Genomic DNA, 22,398 nt, shown 5'->3' with positions numbered 1-22,398 from the left:
TATTGTGTATTTACTCTGTGCTAGGTGTTGCTCTAAGTGCTTTTGTATGTATTGTTTGTATTTAATTCTTAGACTTAACTAAATAAGTAGGGACTACGATTATCCCCATTTTACAGATAGAGAAATTCTCATAGGTAGCAAGTGGTAGAGCCAAGATTTCCCAGGCAGTTATTATTGAGCCCGTGCATTTACCGTTATTCTAACAAATTATTGTGGAAAATCAATCAAAATCTTAGATCACCACAAGATTATGTACTTCTCTTGAGAGATTCCTCAAACAATATTGGTGACCATAACAATTAACTCTTTTATTTAAGATTAATAAATTGCAACTTTGCTTTAGACACAAGGACTCAGTAATCATTTACAACTAACAAGTTCATTTGGTTTTAGAATGAGAAAAATATACCATGCATAAATGGAAAATAAAACGGATATAGCAATGAGCAGTATAATTGATTTTTAATTAAGAGAAACAAAAGTCAGGGATTGGTATATGTGAGAGGGGGTAGGAGTTAGACATTTATTAAGCACTGATTATTTTAGATGCTTTCATTTCATGCTATTAACAGTTTTATAAAGAAGGCCATCAGTGTTTATTTTAAAAATGGGAGAATCAGGCCAGGCACAGTGGGTCACCTGAGGTCAGGAGTTCGAGACCAGCCTGGCCAACATGGTGAAACTCTCGTCTCTACTAAAAATACAAAAATTAGCCAGGCATGGTGGCAGGTGCCTGTAATCCTGGCTACTTGGGAGGCTGAGGCAGGAGAGTCACTTAAACCCCGGAGGCGGGAGGCAGAGGTTGCAGTGAGCCAAGATCGCGCCATTGTACTCCAGCCTGGGGGACAATATAGCAAGGCTTCGTCTCAAAAAAAAAAAAAAAGGAGAATCAAGCTGGACATGGTGGCTCTTGCCTGTAATGCCAGCGCTTTGGGAGGTTAAGGTGGGCAGATAACACAAGGCCAGGAGTTAAAGACCATCCTGGGCAACATGGCGAAACCCCATCTCTACTAAAAATGCAAAAATTTGCTGGGTGTTCTGGTGCACGTCTGTAATCCCAGCTACTCAGGAGGCTGAGGCATGAGAATCGGTTGAACCCGGGAGGCAAAGGTTGCAGTGAGCCAAGATCCTGCCACTGTACTCCAGCATGGGAGACAGAGTGAGACTGTCTCAAAAAAAAAAAAACGGCAACAAACAAATGGGAGAATGAAACTCAGCAGAGCTGGCAACAGTAGAGGGCCCATGTCTTACCTGGAAATATTTGGATGAGTCAATATTCAGAAAGAAGAATTTCTGAATGTATAACATGCTGGCTATTTAAAGCTTTCCCTCATGCCCTAAGATAAAATTGAGTTCTAAAACAAAAACAGTGTGTTGATCTTTAGTCTTGAGAAATTGAAATTTGATCAGTATTTTGATCATCTAAATAAATTATGCTGACACTTTCCTCCTAAGTCACCACATTCATTATTGTAGGGTCATTTAAAGCATCAAAAAATTGACCCTATTTTAGTAATTTATATCGCCTCTAACTTGTTGCTTGGGTAGGCAAATCACTTTATACCTCTGTGCCACTTAATTTTTTTCTTTAAAAAGTTCTTGGGTTCAACTCCACATAACAATTATATATTAGTATATTACTTTCTAGTTTGGGTCCACATTGCAATTTTTCCCCACTTAACATAGCTGTACAGTCCTTTTTATCTTTACTATCTGTACACTATTCTTTTGGGCTAATATATTTGAAATAATTTTGTTATTGTTAGGTACTAGTTAAAAAGAATTAGAGTTTTTGGAAATGGTTGATTACAGATTGAATTTTACCACTTAATTAACTTTATAACTGAGCAGATTGTTGAGCCTCAGTGCTATCATCTCTAAAATGGAATTATAACATCTGCCTCACCATAAAGGCTGTTACTATTTCTGTCCAAATGGACAGTGTCAATGTACATGCTTACCAGGAAAGTATATCAATTTATATCCTCTGTGTCAAAGTACATCAGCATAATTTCTAGATTTCTGTATCTGTTCAGTGAAGGCATTGCTGTAGGTATCAAGGAACTTTTTTGTCTTGCAAAAGGTGGAGACCGTTTGATGAATTTGTACATTAAGTAAGTCAATAAAATATTAACAGCATTCATTGAGTGTTAAAAGGTGATTTTGCAGACCTCCAATTTTGAAAAATCTGTATTTGCCTGTAGTGTTTTTCTTCATAAATTGTATCAAATGCAAATGCACTGCTTGAAATTTTAAGAAAAATGTTGGTAAAGGAGAATAAAAGTCATCCGAAAAGAAACTTCTCTGGTGGGGTGGCACATGCCTGGAGTTGCAGCTGCTGGGGAGGCTGAGATGGGAGGATCACTTGAACTCAGGAGTTTAAAGAAAGAAATGTGATGGAAACTTCATAATGCTAACAAATAAGATATAAGTAAGGGTGGTCATTTATAAAAAAGCTTGGAAACATGGTCCTGTCTCCTTTTTATATACGAAACACTCAGCTTGCCACTTACTAAGCTCTCAGATATTTGTTGAATTAATGAAAAATGAGCCAAAAATGCATTTCTGCTTCCTTGCCTGCCACTCATTCCTTAACCAGTTGGAATTTGGAACCACTTTCAAAAACTGATGTCACTTGCATTCACCTAATTGCCAAACTAAATAAACAAGATTTGTTTTGCATCCTGATTAACCTCTTGTAGCATTTGGCTATGCCAGATGTCTCTAATTTCTGGGATTCTACTTTGTCCTGGTGCCTATTTTTGCAGGTTTTTTCTCTGCTACATTGAAATTTTTGGTATATATGTTGTTCTTCTGTTTTGTGGTCTTTTGTTTGTTTGTTTTTTGTTTTTGTTTTTGGAGATGGAATTTTGCTCTGTATCCCAGGCTGGAGTGCAGTGGCACCATCTCGGCTCACTGCAACCTTCGCCTCCTGAGTTCAAGAGATTCTTATGCCTCAGCCTCCCAAGTAGCTGGGACTACAGGCACGTGCCACCACACCCAGTTAATTTTTGTATTTTTAGTAGAGACAGGGTTTCACCATGTTGGCCAGGCCGGTCTCGAACTCCTGACCTCAGGTGATCCGCCCACCTTGGCCTCCCAAAGTGCTGGGATTACAGGTGTGAGCCACCGCACCAGCCTGGTGTATGTGTTCTTGGCTCCCTTCTTGCTCCAGGCTCCTTCTAATCCATCCTCGTGGTTCTATAACCTTTCCGTTTCTAGCCTGGATCTCTTATACATTCAAGATCCATATTTCTTTCTCTGCCTAGGTATTTAGTAGGCATCCCAAATTAAATTCAATATGTTTCATTGTTATCCCTGAATCCAAACAGTATACAGGCAGGCACAGATGCCTTCCTGGATTTTTTCCCCCCTCCATATTCCTTTTCATAGTTAATGGTCTCTGCACAAATTTAGTCTGTATGCAGCATTGTATCAGGTATGGGTATGTTATTAGGGAGTGTGAACTTTAGAATCAACAAATATTAGTTCAGATCATGGCCTAGGCATCATCTAAAACAGATATGACCCTTTTTTTTTAAGTATTATCTCAAAATAGGTGTAACAGATCTGCCTTAGTTCATATGATTAAGTAAAAAATACAACATATCACTTAAACTCATTGCTGCCTGATAAGCACTCAAATGTTAGTTACCTCTTCTCTTCCCAAATAATATTTTTATGGAATGTAATAATACTCTGCAGCTGTCTCAGATTATGGTACCTGACGGTTCTCTTGCTGGTCTTTTGCCTGACTGGTGGTTATACTGTTATGTGGTATAGTCTTTACTTTTAATTTTTTAAATACATTATGATAATTTAAATAGAGACTATGGAGTGTTTCCTTAGAAGCTACGCTAGTCTGTCTTGTGTGTTCATTTGGCTGTTAATTTAGTGAGTTGCTTACTGCTGAAATGATAAAGCGCTTTTTGGGGGCATTAGATGAATATTAGCTCTGGCTTAGGTTTCCTTAAAATTTACTCTAAGCTTTTAATGACCAGAGAAGTAGTTCTTACTGTTTCTCATTTCTTTCTTTCTTTCTTTCTTTCTTTCTTTCTTTCTTTCTTTCTTTTTTTTTTTTTTTTTTTTGACAGTTTCAGTACCAGTAAGTCTTTATTTACTTGTTGTATTTTCCCAGGGAAAGGAGAAGGGAAGGGAAAAGAGTCAGTTTGTAAGTTACAAAATCACTAGAAAATGGGAAAGGAAGTACCTGGTTCAGCAAAATCAACCATCAAATAGACACCCCCCCGCCCAGTGATGGGGGGTACCAGTGCCCAGTGGGCCTCAGTCTCTACATTTCAGGAATGAGGAGAAGGGATCAGGAAAAGAACAGACAGGCTTTCTTACCTAGCTTAAATTAGAGATTTCACATAAAGCTTTGATTTTTAACAGTAAACAGGGAGTCACATTAGTTCATCTCCTATGAAATAATCTTGTGGCTACTTTGACATAAGTTTCTTGTACCTACATGTAAGTTCCAGACTGCCTTGGATATACATTTAGATTCCTTTTCTTGGCCTCCTGGCCATCCTGACCCTCTTGACTTTCTACACAGAAAGGCCCCTTATTGCTTCTACTTTATTATTAAAGATTTAATCTATCCAAAATATAGCAGTGTCTTAAGTGTTTGGCATGAATCACATCAAGAAGTGGTCTTGACTCAGGAGATTGAGAACAAGGAAGGGAGGGTTTCTAGTTTCTTCAGGATTTTTGTCTAAATCATTGAAGAGTTGTGGAGACAACCCAAGAATTAAATGTGTGTGGGCGTGTTCATTAAGACCCATGGGTTTTGGTTTTGGTTTTTGCATCCCCTTTCACTGTGTTAAGGTATAGAAAATAGAACAATAATAAGCAACTGTCTTAATAGATTTTATAACATAGAATATACCTTTTATAAATGTATGCCACATATTTATAAATCACGCAGTGTTGATATTTTTAGAATTTGTGTTTAAGTTGAAATATGTTAAATTGTTTCTTACTGGTTTGTATAATTTTAAGGATTTATTATTTCTTTTTCTTTTCTTTTCTTTTTATTTTTTAAAGACAAAGAGGCTCGCTCTGTCTCCCGGCCTGGAGTGCAGTGGCGCGATCTTGGCTTACTGCAACCTCTGTCCGCCTCCTGGGTTCAAGCGATTCTCCTGCCTCAGCCTCCCAAGTAGCTGGGACTACAGGTGCCCGCCACCATTTTGTATTTATAGTGGAGACGGGGTTTCGCCATGTTGGCCAGGCTGGTCTCGAACTCCTGACCTCAGGTGATCCGCCCACCTAGGCTTCCCAAAGTGCTGGGATTACAGGCATGAGCCACTGCGCCTGGCCTTACTATTTCTTTTCTAATTGCCTTTCAGTTAGTGAGCATTTTATTCTCAAAGATAATTTTTTTATTACATTGGTAAATGAAGTAATACAATGAAGAATTGCAACCTTATTTAGAGAATCCTTTTATTAAAATGAATTCCTGTGTTAATATCTTAGTGTTTTCTCCATTTTCTGTATCTTATGGAAAAAATACATTATTTTCTGCTTAAGTAGTTATCTGGTTTTTTATTGATTATATTTGGCATTCCATGCCTTTTCTAAAATTGTTACTGATGTCTGTAGTTTTGAAAAGAGGTGAAAATTGTCTGAATTTTTAGGATACACTGCTAGCTGAGGCATTTTACTCTGAGAAAACACTCGTGTTTTAGGTTAGCCCCTTAGCTAGTGGTCTAGTAAAGATTCATACCCTAGGGCTCCATATTTTGAATATTGACATAAATCGAAAGAATGGAAATGTGATTCATATGAGTTTCATAATGTTGGGATCTCTGAAACTTACTTCACAATATCTTTTGGAAGTCCCAGGTAAGTGTATGCTTATGGTTAAACCAAACAAAAACAATAATTTAAGAAGCTAGATATGTTTCTTAATGTCAGGATTTTATCTTTATAACCCTCTATGGATTCTCCTTATGTTTTGGTTGGATTTAACCCTTTGGGGGAAGTATGTGGTTAAGTCTCGTGGAAGCACCTGATGGCTGTAGATTTACTGTTGTGAGATTTGTTAAATTTGGTTTTCCCCTTTTGTTTGTGTTTTTTGGAAACGAAGTCTTGCTCTGTTGCCCAGGCTGGAGTGCAGTGACGCAGTCTTGGCTCACTGCAACCTCCATCTCCTGGGTTCAAGCAGTTCTCATGCCTCAGCCTCCTGAGTAGCTGGGATTACAGCTGCGTGCTGCCACGGCCGGCTAATTTTTGTATATTTAGTAGAGACATTATAGGATATAAAAAGTAACCCCCCCCCCCATCTATGGAATGTTAAGCTGACACCCAAGACAGTCAAAGCCTCCCATAATACAACATCCCACACTCTGTTCTGGTTGTACCAAAAAATAAACAACCGGTAAATGATTTTACCTCTTTAAAAAAAAAAAGCATTTATACATACAAAATGGGATGAAGTGAGATTCCCTCCTTAAAAATGTTTCTAGACCTACTAAAATCTTGCATTTACGAAATAGTTGATAAAAATACTCTGGATTGAAGAGAAGGGAGACAGGGACCACTGATAAGACATGGTATGTACTGAGTAGACTTGGCTTCTTTCTCTGGCTTCATCAGAGGCTGGACTCTCGTTGGTTTTAGTTTCTCCGTTTTCTGCAGGTAAATCTGTAGTTTCTTGGTTAGTCACTTGAGCCTGTTTTCTCTTTGCTCCGCCTCCCTTTCCCTTTTGTTTGCACTTTTTTGTCTAAGGATTTATACTTCTGCTGCCTTTTTTCAGCCTCATTTCCACTTTTGCAGGAGTAGGTTTAGCTGACAGCCACGCTGATTGCCTCTTGGGCTTTTCCTTCACTACCCCTTCACCACCACTTTAGCGGAGCTGACCTTCTTCTTGGGTATCATGGCAGTGGGGAGGGTGTGTGCTGGGTGCCTGGCCACCGAAGCTCTTCCTGCTGCCCTGGCTGCTAAGACCCCCCTCACCACCCCCGCCCCATTTGTATTTTCCAAGTGGTGATGCAGATATGTAGGAAAGGTGGTTATTTACTAGCCAAATAGTTAAACTTTACGTTTCAAAATATTTTTTAAAGTTTTTTTTTTTTTTTTTTTTGTCTTTTAAGCTCTTTTCGCTTATGGATATGAAACCTCCCATCTCTAGAGCCAAGATGATTCTCATCACTAAAGCTGCTATTAAAGCTATTAAGGTAATGATAAAATAAATCAATTTGAGAAATGTTTTTGAAATTTTGAAAATAGTTATTACTCTTAAACATGAGAAGTCAACTTGTGAATTAGTTCAGGCCTAAATCAAAGAGCCCTAACCAGCCTTTGCTGAAGGTACATGATAAGCGTACATTTGCATTGTAACATATTGTTTCAAAGCAGTGTGGTTTTTTGGTGGGGGTAGGGGGATAGAGTCTCACTGTGTCACCCAGGCTGGAATGCAGTGGTGCGATCTCGGCTCACTGCAACCTCACCCTCCCGGGTTCAAGTGATTCTCATGCCTGAGTAGCTGAGATTACAGGTGTGTGCCACCACACCCAGCCTCAAAGCAGTTTTTTAAATTTTCATTTATTCCTTATCATAAACCAACTATTTAGTTTCATTTTTATTTAAAGATAAAAAATTCAAGCTCCATGAAATTAAATGTCTTACCCAAAATCACACTTTAAAATGTGACTTATTTTAGAAACTACGTTTAGCTCTAATCCATTGGTTGGATCCAATGGTCCCATAAGATTGCCAAATATTCTGCTTCATGAAGGTTTATTGATTTAAAATTTAAGAAAAGGGATCTTCTGTTTGGGGAATTTTTGTAGTTTTCTGTTTTTAGTTTATTTTTCTCTGAGTTGTTTTTTAATACTTTTTAAAATTTTTTATTATGTATTTCTCATGGTTCATTCAGTATTGATAATATTTAGATTGTATAGATTTCAGAGTTTTAAGAATTTTCCAATTATAGGAAATGTAGAAATAAGTAAACTGAACAGTAATTTTCTCTTAATTCTTTTCAGCTTTATAAGCATGTAGTTCAAATAGTAGAAAAGTTCATCAAAAAGGTAACTATCTCTCTTATTACCTCATTTTAGTTACAATATGATTTGTAATTTACTTTGTAAATTTTGATCTCAATGCTTGTTTCTAAAACCACTTCACAAAAATTTAGTCACTAGAGGTTCTTTTTAATCACTAGAAGTTTATAAAAACAAATTTTTAGCAGTACCATTAATTGGTACTTAACTTACTGTGAACTTAGCACTCAACTCACAGCAGTTTCTTAATGTTGGTTATGACCCTTCCCTAAACCTGAAGTGCCTACTCTACCCCCTTGCCCTGACCACTATTGACATTTAGGCATTTAACTCACCTTTGAGTATTTCAAATGAAATTACTTTGTAAAATTTTCCCAATTTTTCCCTTTTCCCATCAGAATAAAATTATTTTCAGTTCAGTTGTCTGTTGTTTTATAACTGTGTGATTGGCACACATCTGTCTCAGTAGAAAATAGAAAACAGAGACTGAGACATCTTTGTCTTAACCCCTGACCTGGAGCTGTGACATGTAGTACCTACTAATCAGTGTTTATAAAAATGTCTCTAATCCATGGCCCTTGTATACTGGCTTAGGTATAAAACTTAAAGCTCCAACAGGCAAAAAAGATGGTTAGTAGACGCTTTGCATAGTAGTACATCAAAGTACAAATAAATAAAATGGAAAAAATTACCTACAGGCACTGTCACCAAATTACTGCAATATTTATTAATACATTTGGATTTATTTTTTATGTACATGTACATTTATACAAGTAAAAATGGATATAATACTGGTTGTTAGCCTGCTTTTCCCACTGAGTTTATCATAAACATTTGCAAAATACTCCTCTGCGGTTGTTACAGTGATGCACACGGCCATTTTCTGAGTTACACCTAATTTCTTTTTTTTTTTTTTGGCATAAATTCATAGATGTAGAATTGGTGGATTAAAGAAGACTTTGCTTTTATTGCTAAATTGTCTTCCGTAAAGGGTTATACCTGTTTCCACTACCACCAGAAATATATATAGGTGTCTGTTTCTCTGCTTTTCTCTGCTGTTGTCAATTTGGTTAGCCAAAAACGACTTCTCGTTTTTAATTTTTATTTGGTACTGTAATAGAATTAAAATTGATATGTTAAAAAATGTTTTGTTAATTTTGAAAGACAAAAATCACCTTTTTGAGCAGGATGAATTATAGAGACTTTCATAGTAAGTGAATTTATATGGAACTGGCTTAAGGATTGGTAAGGTAATGTCAATTTGGGGACATTGGGTGTAGGGAAGTAGAGAAATCAAAGAAGAGTAAAATCTTGGGGGTCAGTATCAAGAGAATGGTAGTTCCGTTATAGACATGGGAAATTTGACAAGTTAGCCATTTAGAGAGCTGAAACATTCAAGTAGTTTTTAAACAAAAGCAATCATTGGATGGATATATAAAAGTTTCATAAATGTGAAAATAATGGGTGTCAGATTGCGACTTTGCTTTTTCTGTCTTACATCTTTTTTCTGATCTCACATCTTTATCCTTGCAGTGTAAACCAGAATACAAGGTTCCGGGATTATATGTAATTGACTCAATTGTGCGACAGTCTCGTCATCAGTTTGGAACTGATAAAGATGTTTTTGGGCCAAGATTCTCTAAAAACATAACTGCCACATTCCAATATTTATATCTTTGTCCATCTGAAGATAAGGTATAATTAATTTTTAAACTAAAACTTGTATTCTTTAAAAAATATTATTTTAAATGTATGTTAGATATTTGGAGCCTACTATATTACTAGATAAGATTTTCATGTAGCGATGTCTGTGAGCTTGAGACAAAACAGTTTTTTTTTTTCAGTGGTCGTTTCGTATTTATTTTCTTATGAGTTCTTCAGGATTATCAGTCATACTGTTGAAATATGACAGGAACAAAATTTACAGAATCAAAGAGTGTAATAGTGGTTGCCAGGGACTAGGGGTAAGGGAAACATTAGGAGCTGCTAATCAATAGGTATGACATTTCAGTTAAGCAAGATGAATAGGTTGTAGAGATCTGCTGAACAACCTTGTACCTATAGTTAACAATTCTGTATTGTACACTTAAAAATTTGCTAAGTGAGTAGATCTCATGTTAAGTGTTCTTACCACAGTAAAGTAAAATTTTTAAAAAATAATATGAAAGGCGCATCATCTTTAAAGAAGATACCGTTGGAAAGATGTGCTTGTGTAGTTGAGTAAGGAAGAAATTGTGCAGTAGGAAAAGACAGCGCTCATCTGATTGTTGGTTATTCCAGAAAGAAAGGGCCAATAATTGATGTTCTTCCCCAACATAGAGATACTAAAGCTTAAGTGGTATTCATTAGCAATCAGACTACAGTATTTAATTCCTTATATATACAGTTGGCTTTACAACATACTATATAAAAGTAGAAAAACATTGCAGATATAGTAGCTGACTATAAGTAGATAGGGGGAATTATACTAGTAAACATACTCAGAATAATGAAGAACGGAGACATTTACAATAAACAGCATATAAATTTCAGTGTCATAGATGCTGTTTTTATATTCTTGGAAGAATGCTCTTGTGGGAAAAATACACCCAAAACCAAGATGATTCCTTGAGTAAAGATAAAAGTTGTGCCCATGAATAACACATCTTCTCTGGATCTTCATATTTACTTGGCCACATAATTTAAATTTTGATTACAGGCCAGTTGCTTATAAATATTTTAGCTGTTATAATTACTCTGAAGAAATTCTCCTTCGTTTACCTCTTTAAGATAGCCTTTTTTTTTTGTCAGTGATAGTTTCTTTGTAACCATAAGTAAAATAAAATGAAAATATCAAATAATAAATTTCTTTTTATTGTCTGGGTCTATAGTCCATCTCTGTTCCTTACTCTAGAGGATACCACTGAAGAAAGACTAATTAGAGTAGTTTAACCAGGTTGTAATTCTGATTTTTTTTTTCCTTGTTTATGAAACACACACAGTATGGAAATATTACCCTAGGGAGTTTTCCTCTCTTTTTTTTTTGTAAGACTATAATCGGTATTTATGCAAATATTTATTGTATATTTGTGTTCCTCATGTGTAACAGAGTAAAATAGTTCGTGTGCTGAACCTTTGGCAAAAAAATGGAGTGTTCAAAATTGAAATTATTCAGCCTCTTTTGGACATGGCAGCAGGAACCAGTAATGCAGCCCCAGTAGCAGAAAATGTTACCAATAATGAAGGTATGGTCAAATGTATCTGTGAGCTCACACAATGGCATTATTTTTTGTACATGAAGCAGTCAGAGTTTATCTGTATTGAAGGAATTTTTCTGTAAGAAGGAAACTTGAATTTACATCTTGGAAGGTATGATTTTCTTTCCATAATTCCTATTTATAATAAAGGTCTGCTTTTCTGGTAGTTGTTACAGTATAAACTGTAGTGCCACAATCTATATATTTTATACTATGTTAAATTGGATAAAATGTTATTTTAGCGAAGAAGCTTAATTAGGAAAACTTGTAGGTTAACTTTTTTTTTAGGCCTTAATGCTCTTTTCTTTTTTAGGCTCACCTCCACCTCCAGTAAAAGTTTCTTCTGAACCTCCCACACAAGCCGCTCCAAACTCCGTCCCAGCTGTACCACAGTTGCCCAGCTCTGATGCTTTTGCTGCTGTGGCTCAGCTGTTTCAGACAACTCAAGGCCAACAGGTAAACTGTCTACTCAAAAATGAAATTGTTTGCAGGACTAGGTACTGTTGGCACTTCTTGTGTTCTATTCTTCATTAATAAGCACATTCTAAGGAGAAAATACATCTGCTTTTCATCTAGAAAAGCCTTCACGAGAGAAGTGTAGGAGTAATAGGGAAAATGTAGAAGTGATAAACAAGGGAACAACACACTTAGAAATAACAGTACCTCTTTGAAGAGGACTTTAGAACTGCTAAGTGGCTCATGTTGCTCACAATTCTAGCATTTCTGATGGATTTCAAAATTATTTTTAATGGAAATAATTTTTCCATTTTTCTAGAAAACTTATGCTTACCTTGTTCACAATTTACTGTATTTTCTCTTTTTTTGACCATCATCTTATATCATTGACATTGTCAGCATACATTTTTAACCTTAAGCAATGCACATTGTATCTCTGTATATTCATTCACAACAAATTTAACCATTAGTAAAAGGATTTTTCCCCCAATTTATTCTGTGCCTGTGCTACTCTGAATCACCTTTAAGACATTTTTTTATTAAATTAACTTTTGATAGTATGATTATACTTTGTTCTGTGATTTATTGGTTTTCCCATTCTCTAAGCTTCAGCAGATCCTTCAGACTTTTCAACAGCCTCCAAAACCACAGTCTCCTGCCCTTGACAATGCTGTGATGGCTCAGGTTCAGGCTATTACAGCTCAGTTAAAGACAACTCCTACACAACCATCTGAACAAAAAGCTGCTTTCCCCCCACCTGAACAGAAAACTGCATTTGACAAGGTATATTTCTCTCACATAACCCACCCCACCATTTATATCACTCAACTTGAATTATGGAAATTATCCCTTCTGTATCCCTTCTGTGGATTGTTCATTATGTCATTTTGTAATTTGAGAGATTTTCCCCCTCAACATCAAAACATCGATTATTTTCCCTGGTTTTAAATGTGATATGTGCTCACTGCAAAAATTTCCAGGGTTTGAAGCTGAATTTGCTAGTGTAAAATGAAAAAAGTGAAAAAAAAAAAAAAAAAAAAAGGGAGTAAAGGAAACAGAAAATTCTTCATTAACCCCAATACTTGGGAATTACTGTGTAACATTTTGCCTTACATCTTTTCAGAATTAATTTCCTACAGATATATGCTTTTCTTTAATTGATTATAATACATACCCACTTGTTTGGGTGTTAATACACTTGTATCTTTTTTGTTGTCGTTAAGGTTAATAGTGAATTTAGATTACATTTTTACCGAATGCATGTAATACATAGTATTCCACTACATGGGCACATTACAGTTCAGCCTTTCCACTACTAATAGACATTCAAATTGCTTTCAGTTTTTTGCTGTTAAAAAAACCTGACAGCCAAGTGTGGTGGCTCACACCTGTAGTCCCAACACTTTGGGAGGTCGAGAAGGGAGGATCTCATGAGCCCAGGAGTTTGAGACCAGCCTGGGCAACATAGTGAGACTCAGTCTGTGTTTATTTTTAATATATATGTGTGTGTATTAATAATATATAGGTATTATTTTTAATAATATATAAAAATATATAAAATTATATATTGTTGTGTGTGAGTGTGTGTGTGTGTGTGTGTGTGTGTGTGTGTATTTTAACCTTAGTTACCATATATATATTACGAGGATTTGGGAACCAGCTGGGCTGGTGGTGTGCACCTGTAGCCCTAGCTACCCAGGATGCTGAGGTGGGAGGATTGCTTGGCCCCAGGAATTCAAAGCTGCAGTAAGCCATGATTATGCCACTAGCCTGGGCAACAGAATGAGATCCTGTCTCTAAAAAACAAGCAACAACAAAAAAGAGGATTTGAGTTAGGTCATTGTCTTTCAGCTGCTCTATTGGGTCTATAGGTTTCTTAGGCATGTTTAAGAAGCTGCCACTAAGGATATGGGTTTGCTGAACAGCTTAGAGCTTCTCATTGAAATTTAACCCTAACAGCTCCACTCTTGTCTGTTTTATTTGGTTTATGGCTTTATAAAACATCATTTGACTTTTCAGTTTTTACTGCAAAAAAACTCAAAAGTTTGAAAATCAGAACTGATGCCTTTGGTTTCATCATCTTTAAAATTTCTGATTCTTTCCAACATCCTAACTATAAAAACAGAAGGACTTTATTGCCAATAGTCTAAATTAAAAATCCACCTAGTAAATACCAGTTTTCATTATATCTTAGTGATTTATGAGTGATGACTGATTAAACAAAAGTCGGATACATTTTTTTGAGTAAAAAAATATGTACTTGTAGGAAAAAAAACAAATAATACAGAAAGTTATAAAATAAGGAAAGAATTCCACATGGTAGTTTGAACAGATTTGTTTGTGTATATTCTTGCACCCTTGTTTGCATGCACATACGAACATAAACTCATATATTTGGTTTTCCTAGTTTTTTGTTTTATGTTGTAATTAGGAAAACTCATTTGTATTAAAAAAGAATTCTGTATCCTAGTAAGGTTTTTTTTATGATTGTCTGTTTAGTCCCTCTGGAATCTTGTTTTAGAATATGGTTCAAGATAGTTAAACCTTTATGTTTTTGAAAATAGCCAGTTCTCCGTCACTACTTTTTTATACACTAAATTCTCGTATGTTTCTGTGTCTTATCTCTGGACACTGTTTTATCTCACTAATAATTTGTTTATTTCTGCATCATAATAATTCTTGTAACAGACTGTCTTTCATTTCCTGGTGTCCCGTCTCTCCCCCTCCCACTTAACTCTTTTTCAAACTCCCCCTCATACTTTTTCAAACTTTGTTCATTTATCATGAAGTGTATTAGTCAAGAGTTCCAGAGAAACAGAACCAGTAATTGTATCTACATCTGCATCTGTCTATCTAGATTCTTGAATGAAAGATAGATTTATCTTAAGAAACTGGCTCACGCAGTTGTAGGGACTAGCAAATTTGAAATTTGCAGGGCAGGTCAGCAGGCTGGAAATTCAGAAGGAGTTAACATTGTAGGCCTGAGTCTGAATTTGCAGGATAGCAGACTAAAAACTCAGGCCAGGGTTTCTCTTGCACTGTTGAGGATAATTCCTTCTACCTCAGTTCTTATTCTTAATGCCTTCAACTGATTGATTGAGGCCCACTCATTGAGAGTAATCTGCTTTACTCAGAGTCTACTGATTTATTGTTACTTTCATCTAAAAAACACCTTCTCATCTAAAAAACACCTTCACAGCAACACCTAGGTTAGTGTTCGACTGTATAGCTGGGCACTACATAACCTAGGCAGGTTGACACAAAATTAACGACCACAGCATACTTTTCCAGATGAACTGGAAAACTGTACATTTCTATGTCAGTGTATAGAATTCCTTTGAATTTATAAGTAAATTTAGGAAAAGCCATGATAGTGAGCATGTTTCTCTTATTAATGTGAATTCTAATTCCTCTGGTATTTAACCTTAAGTGGATTGGCCCATAAGTTTAGAAAAAGGAATTCTGTGCTTTTCCTTTGACTAAAAAGGTCTATTTCAAGCTTCTCACTGGAAATACTTTGTCTGTTTCAGCTGCTTTATAGATGTTCAGTTTCCTAAAAAGCAACTAAAATTTCTTTTTGGATAGACCCCATTTTAATTTTTTAATTGCTTTAAGTATTTTAAAGCAGTATTCTTCAAACTTTAAAGAACATATTAATATGTAATAAACTGTGAAGATCATAGGTTTTGTTTTTTGTAGGCAACTTTGTCCAGATTTTAATTTTGGCTCCAATTACTTACAGACTGTCCTGTTGTTGAATTAATGTTTAGTGTTCAGTAGTGTAAAATAAAGATGATAGTAAAAATATTTTATTGTTGCCATGAGGGTTAAATAAAAATGTGTGTAAAACAGCAAGGTACCTGGGCTATGATGGTTCCTGTTCAGAAAATACTAACTTGCTCATTTGTAAGAATTTTACTCACTTGGCCTAGAACTACAAAGAAACATAAGTTAGCTCTATCCCAAAACACTCTTTACATTTAGTTTAGTCCTATATACTGTGTTGCCTAAGGACGGAACATTCATTAGATTTAGAAATCTGTTCAATAAAGCAAAACCCGAATCTCTAGGCAGAACTATTATAGAATGACAAGGTTCAGGAATTTAAGGTTGAAGTCTATGAGCAGAATGAGCACAGCCTGAAAGGAAAGATTGCTTATTGAAAGCCAGAGACTGAGGGCTTTGAAGTCAAAAGGACTAGTGTCCGCATCCTGATTCTACCATTCGCTGACTGTACAGTCTTAATCATGTTTCTTAATCATCTGAGCCTTTGTTTCCTTGTCTGTAAAAAAGAAGAAACTGTCTGCATTGCAGTGTTCTTGTGATGAAGTCTGTATGATCTGATACACATTAGTAGGTATTTAAGCATTACCTTTTTTCTGAATAAATCTTACTTAAAATTGCTCTTCTAGATATGTGATCTCATTAAGTCTCCTGAATTTTTTTTTTAATGAAAGTTTTGGTAAGCTGTGAAGTTATGAGAAAGAAGCAAGTGAACCTCTTAGGAACTGCTGGTGACTTTTTTGTGTCCTTGCCATTTTTTTCTTTTTTTTATATTAGTATATTCTTGAGGAAGCAGTATATGGACACTTTTCTATATGCATTATGGTGATTGGATAAGACAGTCTTTTTGTACATTTTATACTGACTGAAAATGTATACCCATTTTCATGTGCACGAAGTTTCAAACATTTTTAGTTTAGGGAAATGAGTATTTTAGAAAAACATGTATGCTGCTAAATTATTTGTGCAACACACCAATAGAAAATAGAAAGAAAGCACTGTACTTACAATTGAGGAATGAAAACACTGTGTGTTTTCCAAACTGGCATCTGTGTAAAAATTGTTTATATCTACAAACCAAGGTCCTTAGGGGCATGAGGGAAAATAAGATTGTGCTTGACAGTGTGAGTTTCTAGATGGTGGTAAACATCCTTTGTTTTTATAGTTTTTTGTGCAGTGAATCAGTCTAAATTTTAAAATGAAATATTGACATAATTATTCCAGAAGTTGCTTGATAGATTTGACTATGATGATGAGCCAGAAGCTGTGGAAGAATCAAAGAAAGAGGATACCACTGCCGTCACCACAACAGCACCTGCTGCCGCTGTACCCCCTGCACCCACCGCCACCGTGCCTGCTGCTGCTGCACCCACTGCTGCCTCTCCTCCTCCTCCACAGGCACCATTGTTAGTTTTTTTTTATTACTCAGCAGATAGAAAATTGGTAATAGTTGTAAGGCATAATCTAAGTAACATTTAACAATGACAACAATGTTCTATGAAGTTGTTTTGAAAAATTTGTGGTATTTTCTCTTGAATGAGGAAGGGATCCTCTAAGATTTAAAGCCAAAAAATGGCTTTTATGTTGGGAATAATACTGAGTTTATAAATTAAATTTAATATATAGGTAAATATATGGTTCAGTAAAATGTTGATTAATGACTCATGAACAACACTCTGTTTCTGTAATTTAAGTGTGGCTGAGAAGCTTGTGCTTTTGAATGGGTAAAAGATATCCACCTTTTTTTAGTGGCTTTCCTGGAGATGGCATGCAGCAGCCAGCATACACACAGCATCAAAATATGGATCAGTTTCAGCCACGAATGATGGGAATACAACAGGATCCAATGCACCATCAGGTACAAGCATTTTTCTTGCAGTTGAAAGAAAGATCTATTCATTATAGAGCATATGGTTTGCATTCCACAGAGCACTCTGCAGCTGTGTGATTGGCTAAGTCGTACTATAGCTCTGATAAAAGCTGTTGAACACGTAACTATTTTGAGTTGCCTTTTTCTGTAATTAAAACAAGGATGCCAAAATCACATGCTCATATTTTAATAATAGACATTTTTTTTAGTTAAAATAATTTAGAGATTACAGTTCTATTTGAAGAAACCGACCTGTTTAGTTATACAGCTTTTTCCCTTGGAAGGGCCTTTCTTTTGTATTTTGTGTGGTTAGATACTTTAGAGGGCTCTGAGCTCTGAACATTCAGGAATATAGTTTGAAATCCGCAATAAAAGGAGCATACGTAGCACGCTGGAGAGTTGCAGGAAGTTAGTAGAGATAAATTTGTTCCAGTAAATTCTCTCATTGAGTGTTTCTTAAACTTGGTTCTGTATCTAAATTATGGGGATGGGGTGGGAAGCATTTTTGTTATTTCAAGTGTTTAACAATTACTGAAAGTTCATAAATAATTTAGAAAGAATACTTAAAGCATTATATTTATAGTTTTATTTGTATTTAAACTGACATGCAGAAATATGTTAGATTGTAGTTTACTTTCATTATTATTATGATACTTTATTTGAAACTCTACAAGTTGGGTATGTTCGTTGAAATTCCCCCTTGGTAAATTTTTTTAAAGTAAACCTAGAAGTCATTGCTTCTAGAAAGCCAGTTTTCCTCCCAAAAGGCTTAATTGTCTTTAAAGCTGAAAAGAGACCATTTGCAATGGAGTACTTCTGACTTGAAGTTCAGTTTATCACATTGCTTCTTTATGTAAATGAAGGTATTTCTTTAAATATTTAAAACTAAACCTGTGTGTTCATAATTTTAAAAAGAGTTACAGGATTTTTAACCTATATACTTGGTATGTAACAATTCTTGCATGGAAATTGTACATATGGAAATTGTTAAACAATGTTGAATGTCGTAACTTTTCCTTGATCAAACTTTATTGAAGATATTTTAGTTTTATATAATAACTAAAGGTTTTCCAAATTATTTTGATAGCTATTACTCATACACTTTCTTTAAAAATGAAAGGTTCCACTTCCTCCTAATGGACAAATGCCAGGATTTGGACTTCTTCCTACACCTCCATTTCCTCCCATGGCTCAGCCTGTGATTCCTCCAACTCCAGCAGTGCAGCAGCCTTTCCAAGCTTCTTTTCAGGCACAAAATGAACCACTTACACAGAAGCCACATCAGCAGGTAAAATTTTATTCTCAGATGGTTGTATCTTTTTTTGTTGCCTTGACTTATATGCAGATTTCTCCTTATTTGCTTGCTGTCTTCATTTTTGAATATGAAGAAAGACCTAGGTACATATTAAACCCTCTCAGTGCTCCAGGTTTTTCATCTGGAAAGTGGACATACTAATACTGCCAACTTCCACAGGATTCTGTGAGGTTTGATATAGAGTGTTGAAGGCTTAACTAGTGCCTACTTCACTGCATTAGATGATGGTTTATTAAAATGGTATGTAATTTAAGCAAAGTAACTTTACAAGAAGTAGAGAAATACTTCTTTTAATCTTTTAAACAATATAAAAGTGGTTTTTGTTTTTTTTTTTCCAGCGATGGCCAATTGTTACTAGTAATTTGGTCCCAGGCAACCAAAAGAGAATTGCTTCAGGGCAGGAGATTTTTAATGTAGCTTTTGTTAGATTTTGTCCTCTTGCTTTTATACTTTTTAAATTTCTCATTTTATCATGGTTTTTGTTTTTAAAGGAAATGGAAGTAGAACAGCCTTGTATTCAAGAGGTTAAGCGACATATGTCTGATAACAGAAAGTCAAGATCTAGGTCAGCATCCAGGTAATTTATAGAAAATGTTTTTTCCAATCCTGTATGTCTTAGGGGACATAGAAATTAAAATTAGATTGGGTTATTTTCAGATATTCAGAATGTTAGTAAAATAACAATTGGTATATTTGTATTTGTATATGTGTGTAGAAGGGGGCAGGTGAAGTATTGATTAAAAAAAAAAAATCTACGTCGTTCATCTTACGTTTTTTTCCCCTATATTTGAGTTGCTCAGATGTAATGGAATTTTGAAGATACAATTCTATACCATAGGTAATCAGTATGTGGTATTAGAAGAACTATATTTTCAAAGTTCCATTACAATTTTATCAGCCAGCAAAAGTGGAAAGATCACAGTAATGCTGTAATCAGAGAATGTTTTTAATTGCTGCAGAAAAGACTTTACTAAGAAGATAGGTAACAGTAGTAGCAGTGTATCTCAACCATGAAAATTAGCTACTTAAATTACAAGGATGTAATTTTATATAGTACCAGAGGCACTGAAGATGACAGATACTTTTATTATATAAGCTGTCAACATTGTTTATTTTATTTAAATAATGTGCATGATTTCTAATTTGGGACATACTAGATCTGTAAAATGAATTCTCGGCTGTTGCATTCTTACATATCCAAATTAAATTACCTAGTTTTTTTTTTTTTTTTTTTTTTTTTTTAATTAGTATGTGCTTTTATTTTCTGGTTTTTGTCGGTATGCTATGCATTCTCCCTTCTCTTGAAAACATTAGGTCACCAAAAAGGAGGCGATCCAGATCTGGTTCTAGATCTCGAAGGTCTCGGCATCGACGTTCTCGGTCTCGGTCCAGGGATAGACGCCGACATTCTCCTCGATCTCGATCCCAAGAAAGACGAGATCGAGAAAAAGAGAGAGAACGTCGACAAAAAGGCCTCCCTCAAGTGAAACCGGAAACTGCAAGTGGTAACTCAACCTTTATATTCAAACCTCATGTACTATTTTTTCATGTCTTGGGTTTAAAGTGTTTTATAACTGTTAGCAAAGCTATAAAAGAAATGTTACCACTGTGTTGATTTTTATTTGAAATATTGCTTTCTTGTGCCTTGTTTATGCATTGACGTATACCCTTAGATTTGCTTTTGTACCTTAAACCAGCTATAAAGCAGCAGTAAGGAGTGAACCAAAAATTTACAGAATATATTCACTTGCATTATTTTGTGAATCTCATCAGATGTCTTCAGAATACATTTAGTAAGGTGTGTTAGACATACATTTGATATAAATCAGTAACTGTTAAGATGACTAAGATTTTAATTTATAATATGACTAGGGCATATGTAAGATTTCTGATTCCATAAGGCTTATCACCTAGGACACAACATAAAAGAAAAACCATGAACACTTAAGAGTGGAGAAAGGACAGTTACATGTAAGTGAACAAAGCACTGAGCTGGTTGGTAATCAAGAGACTTGAGCCCCAGTCCTAGTTCTGCTGTTCATTGGCAGGGTGAGGTGGGCAAGTTATTGCTTCCCTGGCTTCAGTTTTTATAGATGAAATCTTTAGATCCATCTACAAAACCATTTTTTTTCCAACTTTTATGTATACCTTTCACTATCCCAGTTCTCTTTCTGAAAGTACTAATGCAGTTTTCTAGAATTTTTAAAATGTATATGAGATTTACTATTTAAACTTGTGGTGTTGTAATATAGTTCATGAATATTTTGTGTAATGATTTTTTTAAGCTACAGTGCTGCTTATTATCAAATGTGAATCTCTTTATGATTGTAACTTTATTTTAAGTTTGCAGTACTACCCTCTGGGTGGGGCAGCTGGACAAAAGAACTACTCAGCAGGATGTTGCCAGTCTCTTGGAAGAGTTTGGTCCAATTGAATCAATTAATGTGAGTGTTTATTCAGTTTTTTAAGTACGATGGACAGGTGTGATTAATGTCATTTTATGAAATGGAGGACCTGAGACCAAAGTTACAATTTGTCCAGGTTTATAGATGTGACTAGAGTTTAGGTGTTCAGAGTCTACGTTTAGAATTATCTGTATTTAACATTTCTTAGAATTCTTTGTATTTAACATTTCTTGGATAACCAAGTTTAATTTCAAACATTTCTAGGTAAGTCTTTATATAACAAAGCTTGGAGGACTCAATTGAGACCAAACTTGAATTGCCAACTTAGAAATGAATTTAACCTTACATTATATAACATGGAGTGAGGAGTGGGATTGTTGGAACTGCTTACTTAGTTTTGTATCTTGTTGCTTTTCAATTTTGTTATCTTTTATAATATTAAAATGTTTTGGAGCAGATGATTCCTCCCAGGGGTTGTGCCTATATTGTTATGGTTCATAGGCAAGATGCCTATCGTGCCCTGCAGAAACTGAGCCGAGGAAACTATAAAGTGAACCAGAAATCCATAAAGGTACAGTCTTATATGTTATAATTCATTTTTTTTTTAAATAGGCAGAAGGGGAAAAATATGTGGCCTATAAAAACTAATTTGGGTCTTAGAAATGACTTTCAACACTGAGGCATTTCATCTGCATCTTTTTTTTTTTTTTTTTTTTTTTTTTTTTTTTTTTTTTTTTTAAGAGTATCTCCTAAAAGAACTCCAATGTTTCAACATAAAATTGTAAATGTTACATGCATGGTAGAATTTGTTTTGTTTTTCCTAAATGTAGATGGGTTCATCAACGTAATTTAGTGCTTTAAATATAATGTCTTTTAGCAATATGTTTTGTCCTGTTCAAAAAATTTGGATACTGTATTTTTAAAGTTTGCCATCTTAGAATTAACTGAAAAATATTCACGAAAGGTGGAGAAAAACATATAGGGTACATGGGTATTTTTCCCGTAAGGAGCTAAAGTCAGTGTTTCCTCAGTGTCTTAACAGCCCATTCTACCGTTGGATTGCACTGCAAAAAGATTTTGTCTGTTGTTAAGTAATTACAAGGCACCCCTAGACTTGGAAAAGTAGTCCGCAGTGTATTACTGGGCTATTCAGGGAACTTCAGCCTTTCCCTGTTAAACTTTTTCCGTTTCTCTAAGTTTTATGTTGGCTGGGTTGGGTGAGAGTTGGTAAAGAGAAGATGCCAGTGAAATTTCCATCCTAGGACAAAGTGAGAATTAAAGGGTAACCAGTTCTGTAGTGAGAATAAGGCTTTTAATGAGATCCAAG

The 22,398-nt window shown here is 35.2% G+C and overlaps 1 protein-coding gene across 3 annotated transcripts in view; it reads left to right on the top strand.

The window, feature by feature from the left end:
- SCAF4 (SR-related CTD associated factor 4) overlaps positions 1-22,398 on the top strand; it is a 62,601-nt gene that overhangs the window by 18,906 nt on the left and 21,297 nt on the right. For 2 of the 3 annotated variants that reach the window (XM_003263850.4, XM_003263851.4), the window contains exons 2-14: positions 7,095-7,178; positions 7,989-8,033; positions 9,540-9,701; positions 11,095-11,230; positions 11,556-11,698; positions 12,305-12,481; positions 16,706-16,887; positions 17,231-17,339; positions 18,472-18,639; positions 19,158-19,243; positions 19,981-20,171; positions 21,010-21,110; positions 21,529-21,642. In XM_003263850.4, coding sequence (XP_003263898.2) covers positions 7,095-7,178; positions 7,989-8,033; positions 9,540-9,701; positions 11,095-11,230; positions 11,556-11,698; positions 12,305-12,481; positions 16,706-16,887; positions 17,231-17,339; positions 18,472-18,639; positions 19,158-19,243; positions 19,981-20,171; positions 21,010-21,110; positions 21,529-21,642 — 1,698 coding nt within the window. The remainder of the gene's footprint in view (positions 1-7,094; positions 7,179-7,988; positions 8,034-9,539; positions 9,702-11,094; positions 11,231-11,555; positions 11,699-12,304; positions 12,482-16,705; positions 16,888-17,230; positions 17,340-18,471; positions 18,640-19,157; positions 19,244-19,980; positions 20,172-21,009; positions 21,111-21,528; positions 21,643-22,398) is intronic. The other variant, XM_030806360.1, reaches the window with a different exon arrangement.

This window comes from Nomascus leucogenys, chromosome 25 (assembly GCF_006542625.1).
Source record: "Nomascus leucogenys isolate Asia chromosome 25, Asia_NLE_v1, whole genome shotgun sequence".
In the NCBI taxonomy this organism is placed as follows: Eukaryota; Metazoa; Chordata; class Mammalia; order Primates; family Hylobatidae; genus Nomascus; species Nomascus leucogenys.
Note: the sequence above shows the minus strand (reverse complement) of the source record. Positions and strands in the feature narration are given on the sequence as shown.